This window comes from Cardiocondyla obscurior, unplaced genomic scaffold, assembly GCF_019399895.1.
Source record: "Cardiocondyla obscurior isolate alpha-2009 unplaced genomic scaffold, Cobs3.1 scaffold43_0_327834, whole genome shotgun sequence".
Lineage (NCBI taxonomy): Eukaryota > Metazoa > Arthropoda > Insecta > Hymenoptera > Formicidae > Cardiocondyla > Cardiocondyla obscurior.
In genome coordinates this window covers 188,343-202,354 of record NW_027228793.1, presented here as the reverse complement: position 1 = coordinate 202,354, position 14,012 = coordinate 188,343, and the positions used below count along the sequence as shown (strand labels likewise).

The following is a 14,012-nucleotide window of genomic DNA, read 5'->3' as shown; positions in this document are numbered from 1 at the left end:
GCGCGAGCCAATAACAGATACATGCGGTCGGGTTACGACTCGTCGAAACCTTCGTCGTACATTGTGTATTACGATGTAAATAACTTGTACGGATGGGCCATGTGTCAGCCGTTACCGTACGCGGACTTCGAATGGGTCGACGACAACGACCTCGCGAACCTCGACGTAGACGCGATCGCCGCGGACTCGCCCACGGGTTATATTCTCGAGGTGGATCTCGAGTATCCCGCGAGCGTGCACGACGCGCACTCCGATCTGCCGTTCTGTCCCACGCGAGAGAAACCACCGGGAGCAAAACACGATGTAAAACTTTTGGCTACGCTGTGTGATAAGAAGCGATACGTCATCCACTATCGCAATCTGCAGCTGTGCACGCGTCACGGTCTTCGCGTCACCAAGGTTTACCGCGTGCTGCGATTCACTCAATCGGCATGGTTGCGCGATTACATCGAGCTCAACACGCGACATCGAACTCGCGCGACCAACGATTTTGAAAAAAATTTGTTTAAACTGATAAACAACGCGGTGTTCGGTAAAACGATGGAGAACGTACGAAATCGCGTCGACGTTCGCTTGCTCTCGCAGTGGGACGGACGGTGCGGTGTGGAGGCGATGATCGCCAAACCGAATTTTCACAGCAGAAGCGTATTTGCGGAAAATTTAGTAACTGTGGAATTACGTAAACTCGAGGTGAAATTCGCCAAGCCGATATACGTCGGTATGTCTATACTCGACATATCTAAAGTATGCTTGTACGAGTTTCATCACGAGTATATGATACCGACTTTTGGAGATGTTACGTCAGAGGTTGGAAATTTTAAATGGGTTTATTCACCGTTACTCGGATGCTTAGGAAAAAGGCACGAGAGTAGGTAAAGAGGAGGAAATGGCTTGGAGAGCGACGTAACAGCCGATCCTTACGTGGCGCGAATTTGGAGGGCCACGCGTAAACGCACTAGGAATGGGTTCGAGTCGGTTGAGTGGAGGAACTAGTGCGTAATATTTGTTCTTTTTAGGGAAAGAAATTTAATTCTTATTCCCTGGGATAGAACCAGAGGTGGTTTTCGCAACAAGGATACCAGGGTTAGAATAAACAACTGATTCAGAAATTCCAGTAATGAAATCCGTAAATTTAATCTTAATTAGAATACAAATTTTGAATAAAAAAAATAGATTAAATGAATTTAAAGAGACTATGATGTAAAAAGAAAGAGGAAGAGGGCTTAATAAAAGATATAATTTAAACATTTTTTAAAAATAAAAAAAAGATGAAAGGAAATGAATTACAATAAAATAATAAAAAACTAACAATAATAATAACGATTGGCGAACATTATTCTAGGTTAATTTCTATGATTTCTGTTATCCGGGCCGTCGACCTCGGGAATACCCTGTCGATCAACCTGATCGGAGCCAGGAAGGGATGTTCCACTCCGGGATAGTAAATGAGGATATTATGGTCAGGAGTCGCCCTCCTGGCTTCCCTCCTGATCTCCTCGGGATCAAAGGAATCAGGGCCTATTGTATAGGCCCTTTCGGGGACGGGATCCGTCCACGGAGTGCAGGTGCTCCGGAGGAGTTCGAGGAGAGGGTCTACGACTTCTCTCAGTTCCTCTTGCTCCTCCACGAACTCTACGCTCGGGACGGGGGAAGGGGAACGTTACGGGCTGTCAGGCTCATGCCAAGAGATGGTCTCATCTTCAGCAAAAGAGTCGACCTCCTCGGGTTCCCCAGGGTAAGGAGTCGGTGACCGGACGGGAGAAGAGCATGCCTGAGGAGCAACTCCAGGAGAAGGTCCGGACGAGTTCAAAGAAACGTCCGGAGTATAGGAGGGAGTAGTGGGGCGGAACAGCTCCGGCTCAGGTTGAGGGGGCGAGGTCGATCTCGGACGCGACGGCGATGGTGTTCGCCCCGGAGTATTCTCTTCCGTTTCTAAATCTTCGTGGCTAATCGGCGAATTGGGAGGCACGGAAGGCAGAGGAGACCATAAACGCTCTGTTCTGAGTTTCGGAGGTTCCGGTGTGACCTCCCTTGGCGCTGCCGCGAATAAGAACTGGACAAAGAAACTTTGAACCAGTTCTCGCAACTCGCGTATTTTGCGATTTCTTCGGGCACGGCTTTTCTTGATGGATCGAAGATTTCTTGATTCCACTAAAAAATATCAATTTGAGTTTGATTTTAATAAAATGATTAAAGCGGGAAATATGTCAGGGCAACACGCCACATTCCTCCTTCCGGATCTCTCAATAGATCGCTTCGAAACTTGTCCCGGTACCTCTGTCCGGATAGGCCATCACTCGAGCTAAGGTTTAGATAGTCACCATTTACTGGCAGCATATCGTAACCTCTGACAGGAGGAGACCCATTAACCGAACCGAATCAAGGGAGAATCCAAAGGATACTAGAGAGATACCTACTTCGGAAAGCGCAAACGGCACCCTGGCAAAACCCACGTCATTCATTTTTCAAGAATGAGAATTTTAGAGCTTTAGAATTTTAGTGGAATCATTTAAAAAGGGGGAGAGAGTAATGAGGTTAAATGAAATAATGAGACTTACTTTTCGATGTCTTCGGTTGCTCTCGGACGAGTCCCTTGCAACTTCTTTATTAAGATCGGCTCAGCAGAGAGTCACAAGTCACACACAGTAACAATGATATTATCGAGGAAAAATTCAGAGACTGAATGAGAGCGAGTCCCGCAGGAACACGCGGTTTAATAACCTCGGAAAAGGGGTGGGCTAGCGCCGGATTTCCATTTTTGGAAAAGTCAGTGCTCTGATTTGGCGGCCATGTCCCTCCACTTTTCCTTTTTCTTAATTATTGGTTACTCCGATCTTATCCCTTCTCTGATTTTCTTAAGCTCTAGTTTTCGTCCTTAGATTTTTAATTAGTGGTGAGGAGTTCCCGATATCTATTGGCTCGAGAGAAAAAACTCGGTTGTACGAAACTCCGCCCGCATGGCTTCCCCTTCCAACCTTCCAGAATATTGTCATTAATAGTCGAGGAAAAATTCCTAAGGACCCCCCTTTCGTTATCACCGGGTCGCGTTTGTTTATGGGATCCGGTCGCGTGTCATATTCTTATGACTGTGGAGCTTTCACCCTCTTTATTTACGTTTCGTAGTCGCGGTCTCAAGTGCTTCACTTATCGCCAGATATTTGATTTCGATTCCAAATTGTTTTAGGTTCCTTCTAATATTCTTTAAAGAGTCTTCTGTTTATATTTCCCGTTGGTATCTATGCTGTGATTGTTCTAAGTTTCATTTAAGCATCCGGCGATAAGAATTTCAGAGTGTAAATTATTTCTTCTGAAAGCTTGGAAGTTCTCTCTCGTCACCAAATAGTCACGGTTTACTCCTTTTTATCTAATTTATTGAACGCGTGTCGGAAAAAAGGAGATGTGGAGTCCGAGGACGTAACAGAGACAAATGTAGCGTCATGTATACCGACACGGACAGTCTTGTGTACAGCGTCGAGTGCGACGACGTATACGAGATGATGAAACGCGATATCGCGAGGTTCGACACGAGCGACTATCCACCTGATAACGCGTATAGTATACCTCTCGCGAACAAAAAAATACCCGGCTTAATGAAGGATGAGTGTAACGGTGCGATCGTCACAGAGTTCGTCGGACTCAGAGATAAGATGTATGCGATAAGGGTAGACGGTAGAAAAGACACCAAAAAAGCAAAGGGTGTAAAGAGCGGAGTCGTGGAGCGAACTATAACGTTCGACGATTACGTGAAGTGTCTCGAGGACGAGATCGCTATGACTCGCGACCAATCGTGCATCAGGTCGAAATTGCATGAGGTGTACACCGTGTCCGAGACGAAGATCGCTTTGAGTCCGTACGACGACAAGCGATATCTCGTGCCGAACTCGACCGAGACCTTGTCGTGGGGTCATTATCGCATACCTCGACAAAACGCAGTACACATGTACGCGGTATACATGTATGCGGTATACATGTATGCAGTATGTATTATAGATGTATTATACTTCCGATTGACGCAAGGTCTCTCGAGTGATTGTTAACATTCGCATATTTTGCATTTTGTGGAGAGTGATGTGTTGATTGAGGCGTTCATGATTGCCTGTTTTTTTTTTTTTTGGATTGCACAAAATAATTTTTATTTTGTGGTGTATGTGGAGTATGAGATGTTCTTGGTTGCTTTGGTTTTTTATCAAATTTAGTCTGATTTTCACTTTGTGGTGTTTGATGCGTTGATTGAGGCGTTCATGATTGCCTCTTTTTCAATTTTATCTGGTTTTAAAATATTTTATAAAAGTCTCGAGCTCGTTATATGAAGCATGCGTGGAATAACATACATTATATGTATTATTCCTAGCGCTGTCATATTCTCCAACTATACTCGTATCTTTACCCCTTTATTTTATTACTGACGGTACAATAGTTGGTATTTCTTTTCTTTTCTTTTTTTCTTTTTTGTTTTTTACCGGCTTATATATCTTTACCCCTTTACCTTTTTATTTTTTACTGACGGTACAATAGTTGGTATTTCTTTTCTTTTTTTTTGGTTTTTACCGGTTAATTGCGATATAATGTATGGGTTAACATTCGCATATTTTATTGTATTACTTGTAATAGAGTTCTGCAAATGTCAGATTTTTGCAGCTAGCAAATGGGCTGGATTGCACAAAAAAATTTTTATTTTGCGGTGTATGAAGTGTTCTTGTTTGCTAATGTTTTTTTTTCAAATTTAATCTGATTTTCACTTTGTGCCGTTTGATGCGTTGATTGAGGTGTTCATGTTTGCATCTTTTTCAAAATTTATTCCTAGCGCTGTCATTTTCTCCAACTATACTCGTATCTTTACCCCTTTATTTTATTACTGACGGTACAATAGTTGGTATTTCTTTTCTTTTTCTTTTTTTTTTGTTGTTACCGGTTTATATATCTTTACCCTTTACCCCTTTACCCCTTTATTTTTTACTGACGGTACAATAGTTGGTATTTCTTTTCTTTTTTGGTTTTTACCGGTTAATTGCGATATAATGTATGGGTTAACATTCGCATATTTTATTTTGCGGTGTATGCGGTGTATGTGATGTTCTTGGTTGCTTATGTCGTTTAAACTTAGTTTGAATTTATTTTGTGGTGTTTGTGGTGTTTGATGCGTTAATTGAGGCGTTCATGGTTGCCTGTTTTTTCAAATTTAAGCAGTATTTTTGCGGAAATCTCGAAACGACCGACGAAACGGTCATGTTTTATATTTTTATGCGATGATGTACAGGTTTGAGTTAGTAGTCGCTAGCATGCCCTTACGTAGTACACATGTACGTAGTACACATGTACGTAGTACACATGTACGCAGTACGCAGTACGCAGTATGCAGTACACATGTACGCAGTACGCAGTACGCAGTATGCAGTACACATGTACGCAGTACACATGTACGCAGTATGCAGTACACATGTACGCAGTAAAGCAGTAAGCAGTATGTAGTATGTATTATAGATGTAATTATACAAATGAAGTAAAACGTTGTACAATGCGTACGTTATATATTTTTCTCATTTTTATATATTTTTTGTATCGAATCACACATACACATGTGTGAAATAAAAAAATTTATTAAACGATGCTGTTTTTGTCGATCCACGAATTGTGCGATCCGTCGAATCCCAACCATTTTACGTAGACCTTGTCACCCTTTTTGTGCAGAACCTTCTCCACCAGATACACGTCCAGATGCGTCGCGCGGTGCAACTCGTACTCGTAGAACGCTCCGGATATCGCTTCACCGCGATAATCCTCCAGTAGATAGGTAGCTGGATTAGTTTGCTGCACCTTAACGATCGTGAAAACCTCGGTGGTCCAATTCGGAGTGTATCCCTTTTAAAAAATTATTTTAAACTTGCTCACGCGTACTTTATCACCGACCCTGAATTTGGCCGGAGCGACTATTTTTATAGCGCTGTACACGGTGTCGAGGAGTTTTTTGGCGATATCAGGTGTCACGTCAACGGGCCGCATGCCGATCGTTCGATGCTTGCGCCTATTGTACTCGTCTACGAGACGCGGTAGCGCGTCGAACCACTCATAATTACCGTTGAATGTAAACATCTTCCACATGGCGTTTTTGAGCGTGCGATTGAATCGTTCGACTATCGACGCCTTCATTACCGAGTATGTCGAGTAATGATTGACGCCGCGTTTCGCGAAAAGTCGTTGCACGTCGGCGTTGTAAAACTCCTTTCCCATGTCGGTTTGCAGATTTTTCGGGCATCGCCCGCTCTTTCGCATCAACTCCGCTAAAGCGTCAGCCGTCTCGCTGCCGCCTTTGTTCTTGAGCGGTATCGCCCACGCGTACTTGCCGAGTACGTCGATGACGGTAAGAATATAGCGGTAGCCTCGATTGAAACGCGCGTACGGTTGCATCTCGACGATATCAGCCTGCCACAGATCGTCATATCCCTTGACCACGACGCGTCTTCGCGGAAAGTTTCTTCTCGCCGGGGCGTGCAACTCGTCAACGAGTCGCCTCCTCTCGGGACCTGCGTCGCTCGACTTGCGCGATCTAGACATGATCGATTCTGTCGCTCGATTCCTCCCGGTCGATCAATTTATAATCAAACCCGCCTCGCGCAGTTCCTCGACGATCGACAGAATTTCGTTGTCGTGAGCGTTGTGACCGGCTCGACGCGAAGCATCCAGCAATCGAAGACGATCCACGAGCTCGTTAGGATCGTCCCAGTGCACGTAGTCGATCGTGTGATCGTTTAACGTCATGAGGCGAGGTAATCCTTTACCGGAGCTTTTTCTTCTCGATTTCCTGGCCGAATCGCCTGACAGCAGCGGTGCGATCACCTTCACGTACTTTGAGCCTCTGTTACCCATGACGCGACCGCTGTCGCTGAAATCTTTCTTATGCGCGTTCGTCGCTTCGAGTATGCTCTTGTAGTGACGTTTATCCGCCTCGGTGTAAGCGGTTTCATCGGGTACCTTCTTGAAAATCAACTCGTACAGACCTTCCGTACCGGGATATCTCTTACCAGCGACGATTATATCATCGTTTTTATGGTCGAATTCGACATGCTTGTTCCCGAGCATTACTTTGTTCGTGTCAAAGTATATACCGAAAACGTCATCGATATTTATTCTTCTGTCACCGCTCGCCGCTTCCAGATACATCGTTGCCATCGATACGCTGGGCCGCGGCGTCGATACGCCAGATCGCGGCGTCGATACGCCGAACCGCGGCGTCGATGTGCGGGGCCGTGGCGTCGACGGAAGTTCGACGTTTTCGGTCGTAACGTACGAATCGACGGTCGTATCACTCAATGACGGATTAGCTACGATCGTATCGCCTAACGTTGCCGACGACAACGAATCGTCAAACGTGACGTTTAAACGCCGTTCGGGTTTTGGTGTCGACCACAATCGTCGCTCCAGTTTCGGTGTCAATCGCTCCGATTTCGACTCCACCTTCGGTACCGCGATTCCTCGACGGTCTCGACCATCCGCTTTAGAGGTTCGACGATGGGCTTGAGGCGCTTCTCCGACGCGATGTCGGCGTCGATCGTGTCGGTCTTTATAGCTCGATGCTTCCTGCGAATCGCCTCGCTCGTCTTCTCGATCTCCCGCGTAATCTTTTCATGCTCGCGCGCGTCATGGTTGTCGTTTCTCCCCGTCATATCGATCGTATCGCGCGATCCGTTCTCGACGAAGCGTCTTCGACGACTGATTGTCACGCGATATCATCAATCTGTTAAAAATCAACTCGACGGTACCGCAAACACGTCGAATCCTCGCCTGTATCGCCCGTTGTCGAGCGGACTGTCCTTGTCGATTACCGCGAAACCGTGATCATGTTGCCAGCATTCGCGACACAACGCACTGAACTCGTCGTACGACATGTCGGTGTTGACGTGATCGTTGTACACGTGTTTCAGATTGGTTCCGTCCTGTTTGAACAGGATCAGCAGATTCGCGTTGTCGCGTATCAGATGCTTCGGTATCCTCGCGTACGACTGACACAGATAGAAGCAGTCTACGTTCGAGTGACGACCCATCGCGAAGTATTCTCTCACGGCGTCTTGCTTGTCGCACGCGATATCGTCAAAGACGAAGATCGAATGCGGAAGCGCCTCGCTCGGCGGAACGACGTCGCTGTTGTTGGAGAACGTGAAATAGCCGATCTCTTCGATCGGCGTCAGCAGACTTTCCAAGTACTGATACTTGGGCTGCTGCAGCGACTTCGAGTACACGTACACGTTCTCGAAACGCAAACCGTGCGGACTCTCCAACAGACTGATCAGAACGTTCGTTTTGCCGCAGTTCGATGGGCCGCACACGATCGCGCGCACGGTGTTTGGCAGCATCTCACCATGTCTGCGTTTTTTCTCCCTCTCGAGACTGTCCATCAGTCGTAATCTGTCGTCGCAATTCGCGACGCGTATCGTCTGCGGTTGTCGCACGAACCGCATCTCGTACCCGCTGTACGGAGACGATCACTCGCGCGCCTATTTATAGTCGCGCGACCCCGCGAATAGCTCATTAATCGACATGTATCTCGCGCTGAAACATCCCTTTGACGTGTTGAATTTGACCGCGGAACAGTTGAGCATCGTACCAAAAGCCGTTTTGCTGCACGTCTGCGGCGATTACGTTCATCACGTGTGGGACAAACTTCCCGTGCACTTGACGGAAGATCCGGAGGTTCGAACCTACCGCAGGTGCCTCGAGCATTACAATCAACCCTGGCAAGAAACGCACATCGACGGACCTGCTCCGTTAATCCGAGAGTGCGGCGAGTGTCAACGTCGTCTACCGCTTCATCGGAAGTAAAGTGCTGCGGCAAAGGTTTGTTGAATCGCGCGATAAACGCCCTCCCCTTCGAACTGCACATCCCCGGTTATCAATTTTGCGGGCCGGGAACTCGACTGAAGGAACGCATAGCGAGAGGCGATCGAGGCGTTAATCCGTTGGACGAAGCGTGTCGCGAGCACGACTTGGCGTACGCGCGAAGCAACGATCTCACAGATAGACACGCAGCGGACAAAGAACTCGCCAAGAGAGCGGGAAAACGCGTTATAGCGAAAGATTCAGGCTTACGCGAGAGAGCCGCCGCAGCAGCCGTGTGGGCTGCGATGAAAGCTAAAACGAAAATTGGGATGGGTATGTCGACTAGAAAGAACAGGTTGAGGACTGTGAGAAACAGAACGATTACGAAGAGGAGAAGAAGAAGTACGATTCGCAAAAAACGCATGCTTCCAACAGCAAAGCGCGGTGGCATGCTGCCGATCATTCCGATTCTCGGCGCAGTCGGATCACTTGTCGGTGGAGCCGCGAGTATAGCGAGAGCCGTAAACGAGAGAAAAGCTGCTCGCGCGGCAGCCGGTGGATCCGGCGTACATCTGGCCCCGTACAACGGTGGACGGGGTCTCTCTCTCAAGCCGTACAGGTACGGCAGAGGTACGACTGTTGCGAAGAGAGGAAGAAAAAAAAAAACGTCGAGCAGACGTTAAAAATGCCTTTGGGTGCGACTACAAACGTGCAGTTGAATCATCTGGCCAGACGTATGCGCGTTCCTTATTTCAGAGGCGTCTTTATGCGCGACACCCTACCTATGAGTGGTGCGCGTACAAACGAGAGCGGTATCGTGAACCTGGACAACGTGACGGGTCCGGGGACTCACTGGGTAGCGTACGCCAAAAAAGGAGATCGCGTCGCGTACTTTGACGGCTTCGGTAATCTCCGACCGCCCATAGAATTGGTGAGATATCTCGGAGTCGACGTCTCGTCGATAGAATACAATCGACGATCCTATCAAACGTACGATCAGAGTATCTGTGGACAGCTGTGTCTGCGATTTTTAAGTACGATCGACGCGATTACGTTTAAAAACTGACGTCGCGACATACTTCGCCTCAGTATCGCTTCGAACATGTCGATCACGCTCACGTTAACCGGTAGGAGCAGCGTTCTCCATTCGAGCTACTCACCGGCGTTGGATTTCAGCGACGGTGATTACGAGCTCGGTCTCACGGACTTTGCGACTTACAACACCATACCGAACGTCGATTCTACAAACAATAAATTCTACTACGGCACGGACGGCAAGGAAATTACGATTCCCGAGGGATCGTATGAGATACAGGCAATAGACAAATTTTTGAAACATGCGATGCCGCGACAACGCGACACCGTCGATGGTAATCGTAATGAGAAGAGCGAGAAGAACGATGATTTCTCGATAACGATTCGCGCAAACTTCAACACTATGAGAAGCGAGATCAAATCAGCGTACACGGTAAACTTTTCGAAACCAAACTCGTTGGGGCCGCTTCTCGGATTCTCGCCACACCGCGTACTGCAGCCGCGAAAATGGCACGAGTCCGACTTACCGATCAATATAATCAACCTGAATATTATCCGCATCGAATGTAACGTAACCGCGGGAGCGTACTGCAACGGCGAACGCGTGCACACGATTCACGAGTTTTCACCGAAAGTGCCACCAGGATATAAGATCACGGAAACGCCCACGCAAGTCATTTACCTGCCGATCATCGTGCGATACGTTACGGATCTTACGATACGCGTCACCAACCAGAACGGTCGACCGCTCGACTTTCGCGGAGAGGAAATCACCGTCAGATTGCACGTGCGACAACAACAACGACGACCACAGCGATAACGTGGTATGTTAATACCGAACAAAACGAGTCGCGTTACAACAATCAGTTTCGGTGCTGAGACGATCCAACAGCCTGAACCGCAACAACAACATTTCGCTGTAAATAGCGTCGAAAGGATAAGAAGAAGAAAAAAAAGATTAACCGAAACAAACGTTGAATTTCTGAGATCGCTCGGATTCGCTGTGCGAAATAACTTTATCTGAACGATGTCCGACATTCTGAATATCCGAGACGAACCGGTCTTCGACGATCGAATCGTCAAGATCGAGACTCACGCTTACAATCCGTTCGCCAATACGACGTTCGAACACAGCGATGAGATAAGAATACCGATACAACAGCAAGATCTGTACACGCTACCGCACGAGAGTTTTCTCTACGTCGAGGGAAAATTAACGAAGGGCAAGGTGGTTGCGGGAGCTGACGTGACTCTCGGAGACAACTGCATCGCCTTCATGTTCGACGAGATACGATACGAGCTCGACGGTGTGGAGATCGATCGTAACCGAAATGTCGGCATAACCAGCACGCTGAAAAATTACGCGACTGTTTCGTCCAACAGGAGCGTGATTCTGCGGAACGCGGGATGGCTCAGTCCCACGATCAATGCAAACGGTTACTTCAATTTCTGCGTACCGCTCAACATGCTGCTGGGATTTTGCGAGGACTATAGACGCGTCGTGATCAACGCTCGTCACGAATTGATTCTCATACGAGCGCGCAACGACAACAATTGTCTGGTGGGCAGTTCCGCGGTCGAGCCTAAGGTTGACTTGCTGAAAATACAATGGCGTATGCCTCACGTACTTTTAAACGAGGTAAAGAAATTGGCGATGTTGCGCACCTTGGAGAGCGGTCGATTCGTCAGTATGGGATTTCGCTCATGGGATCTGTATGAGTTTCCGCTACTGCAACTCACGACCAAGCACTCGTGGGCCATCAAGACCGCCACGCAACTCGAGAAACCTCGATACGTCATCTTCGCTCTGCAGACGGGTCGAAAGAACATCATGTCCGAGGACAACAGTCGTTTCGACGACTGCAAACTGACCAACGTGAAGCTCTATCTCAACTCCGAGTGCTACCCGTACGACGATATGAACCTCGACTTTAGCAAACGTAGATACGCGATTCTCTACGACGCGTACGCGCGTTTCTGCAAAGAATATTACGGCTACGAGTATCTCGAACCGAATCTCACCGTCACGTCGTTTCTGCTCAACGGTCCGTTCGTCATCATCGACTGCTCGCGTCAAAACGAGTCGGTTAAAACCGCTACCGTGGACGTGAGATTGGAGTTTGAATGCAAGGACAATGTAGCGCCAAATACCACGGCTTACTGTCTCATCATACACGATCGTTTGGTTCAATACAATCCGTTGACCAACGTTGTACGTAAGATCACGTAGAAATGATCTTCGACGTGTGTATGTAAAGCGGTGAATCGACGAACGTTGCGTATTCACTTCCATTCCGTCGTATGCGTAACGTCGATAGAGAGAGAGAGAGATTGTCATCGTCGTCATGAAACCATCAAAGTATCAACCGTCTTGTTGGTGCGAGAACGCGAGTCGCATGAAGGAAGATAAAGCTACGCAAACGGATCCTAGATCGACGGATCACTTATTGAACAGAGGAATGACGTATCGAGTGACACCCTCGGGAAACACAGTGGTTGATGCATTCACGCAAACGGATAAAAAGTCGCGAACCGAACGACTTCAGGAACGCGTGACGGATTTTGTCTCGAAGCATTTAAAAAAGTAATGCGATTTGGAAAGGAGGGAAAAATTAACAAGACCAATGAATTTGCTCGCGCGTATTCAATATTGTAACTTTCTTCGATTGAGTCGCATCGTCAAACGTCATCATCATGTCCACACCAACGTTCGTCGATCTGCAAGGTTATCCCATTGGACGACGTTTCGTCGTGATAGAAGCGGCGGTGCTGCGAGGTGGTGCCGTTCTCGCGCATTACGTCTTTACGACTCCTATGTCGTAGAGTGCAGTATCGCAAGATGACAGACGTCTCGTTACCTGGCTGGTACGAAATCATCACGGTATAGCGTGGGAAGATGGGGACGTTCCATACAGTCGGGCTAAACGCCTGATCATCAGAGCCCTACAGAATGAGGAGGACTGCTACGATCACGCCATCGTATATGATAAAGGACTAGAAAAACGCGATTGGCTGCAAGATATGCTCGAAGAGAATTACTACGGCGACGACTATGATGATATCAAATTCTACACAGACAATCTGATCGTCAGGAACATCGAAGAGGATTTTGAAAACATTGAATAGCTCAACGATTTGGACGATTCGAATACTTTCCGCTGTAGAAGACATTGCAAAAATTGCGCCGTACAAAATGTATTTAAATTGTACAATTGGTGGCGTAACCATTAAAATGATGACGTATAATTTTGAATAAAACTTTTTTTGTATCACATACCTATACATGTACGTCTTTCGATTATTTTACCCTTTCCTCAATCACTCCCTTTCTTAATTACCCTCTCCAAAAATTTTTCTAACTGCGTTTTATATTTCCCCACTCTATGCAAATTTTAATTAATGAAAGAGGGGATTTTTCGCAACCGTCCTCGACTCGAGGTACCCTCAGATCGTGCGATCAGTACATTCTTCGCTTTGGCCGCAGCAACGACTACACACAACGCACAACGACTTCCTCTACGACTACGACTGCGAATACGACGATGTATTACAACGAGAGAAACTGTTACGAAGTGCGTCGAAATGATTGCAGTGCTGAAGCCTCATCTAGCGAGAAAAATTTAACGAGTAAGTTTTTTCATTCTTATAAAATTAATTACTTTCAATTAATATATTTATATTCATAATTGCGTTTATTTAATTTCCAGCATCTCGCCAAAACGATACGTGACGCGCTTACTCTGCCGGCGATACCCACTGACTCAAACGGGATACAAATATCTCGAGATCGGCGTGAACGTTGGCACGCGTTGTTTTGCGGAAATCATCATAGGTGATAATCGAGGAGATGAATTAACCATGTCGCTCGACACCTGGAAAGAACTGTGCGAGCATCGATGGACAATTCTGAATATGCTTCACGATCGACCGAAGCAACCGTACGACGTTGCGAACATAGGTTCGCTCACAGTACGAATTTGCCGCATGAACGAAATGAAACTTGTACGACTCGAATCGATCGACACACGTATGGCCATGACTAAAACTACGTTCACGCGAATGCTGGATTTCGATGATTGCGTCTCTTTGACGTTCAACGTACTTAACAAATTCCTACCGAAGATCGACGACAAATACGAGCGATTTTGCAAAATCGCTTCCGCATC

The 14,012-nt window shown here is 46.9% G+C and overlaps 1 protein-coding gene across 1 annotated transcript; it reads right to left on the bottom strand.

Moving 5' to 3' along the window:
* Positions 1-1,660: 1,660 nt before the first annotated feature.
* Positions 1,661-2,294, bottom strand: LOC139112711 (uncharacterized). The gene is made up of 2 exons (XM_070673782.1): positions 2,276-2,294; positions 1,661-2,151 (listed from the first exon to the last, which is right to left on the bottom strand). The coding sequence occupies exons 1-2, from the start codon at positions 2,292-2,294 to the stop codon at positions 1,661-1,663; spliced, it is 510 nt and encodes a 169-aa protein (XP_070529883.1).
* Positions 2,295-14,012: the final 11,718 nt, after the last annotated feature.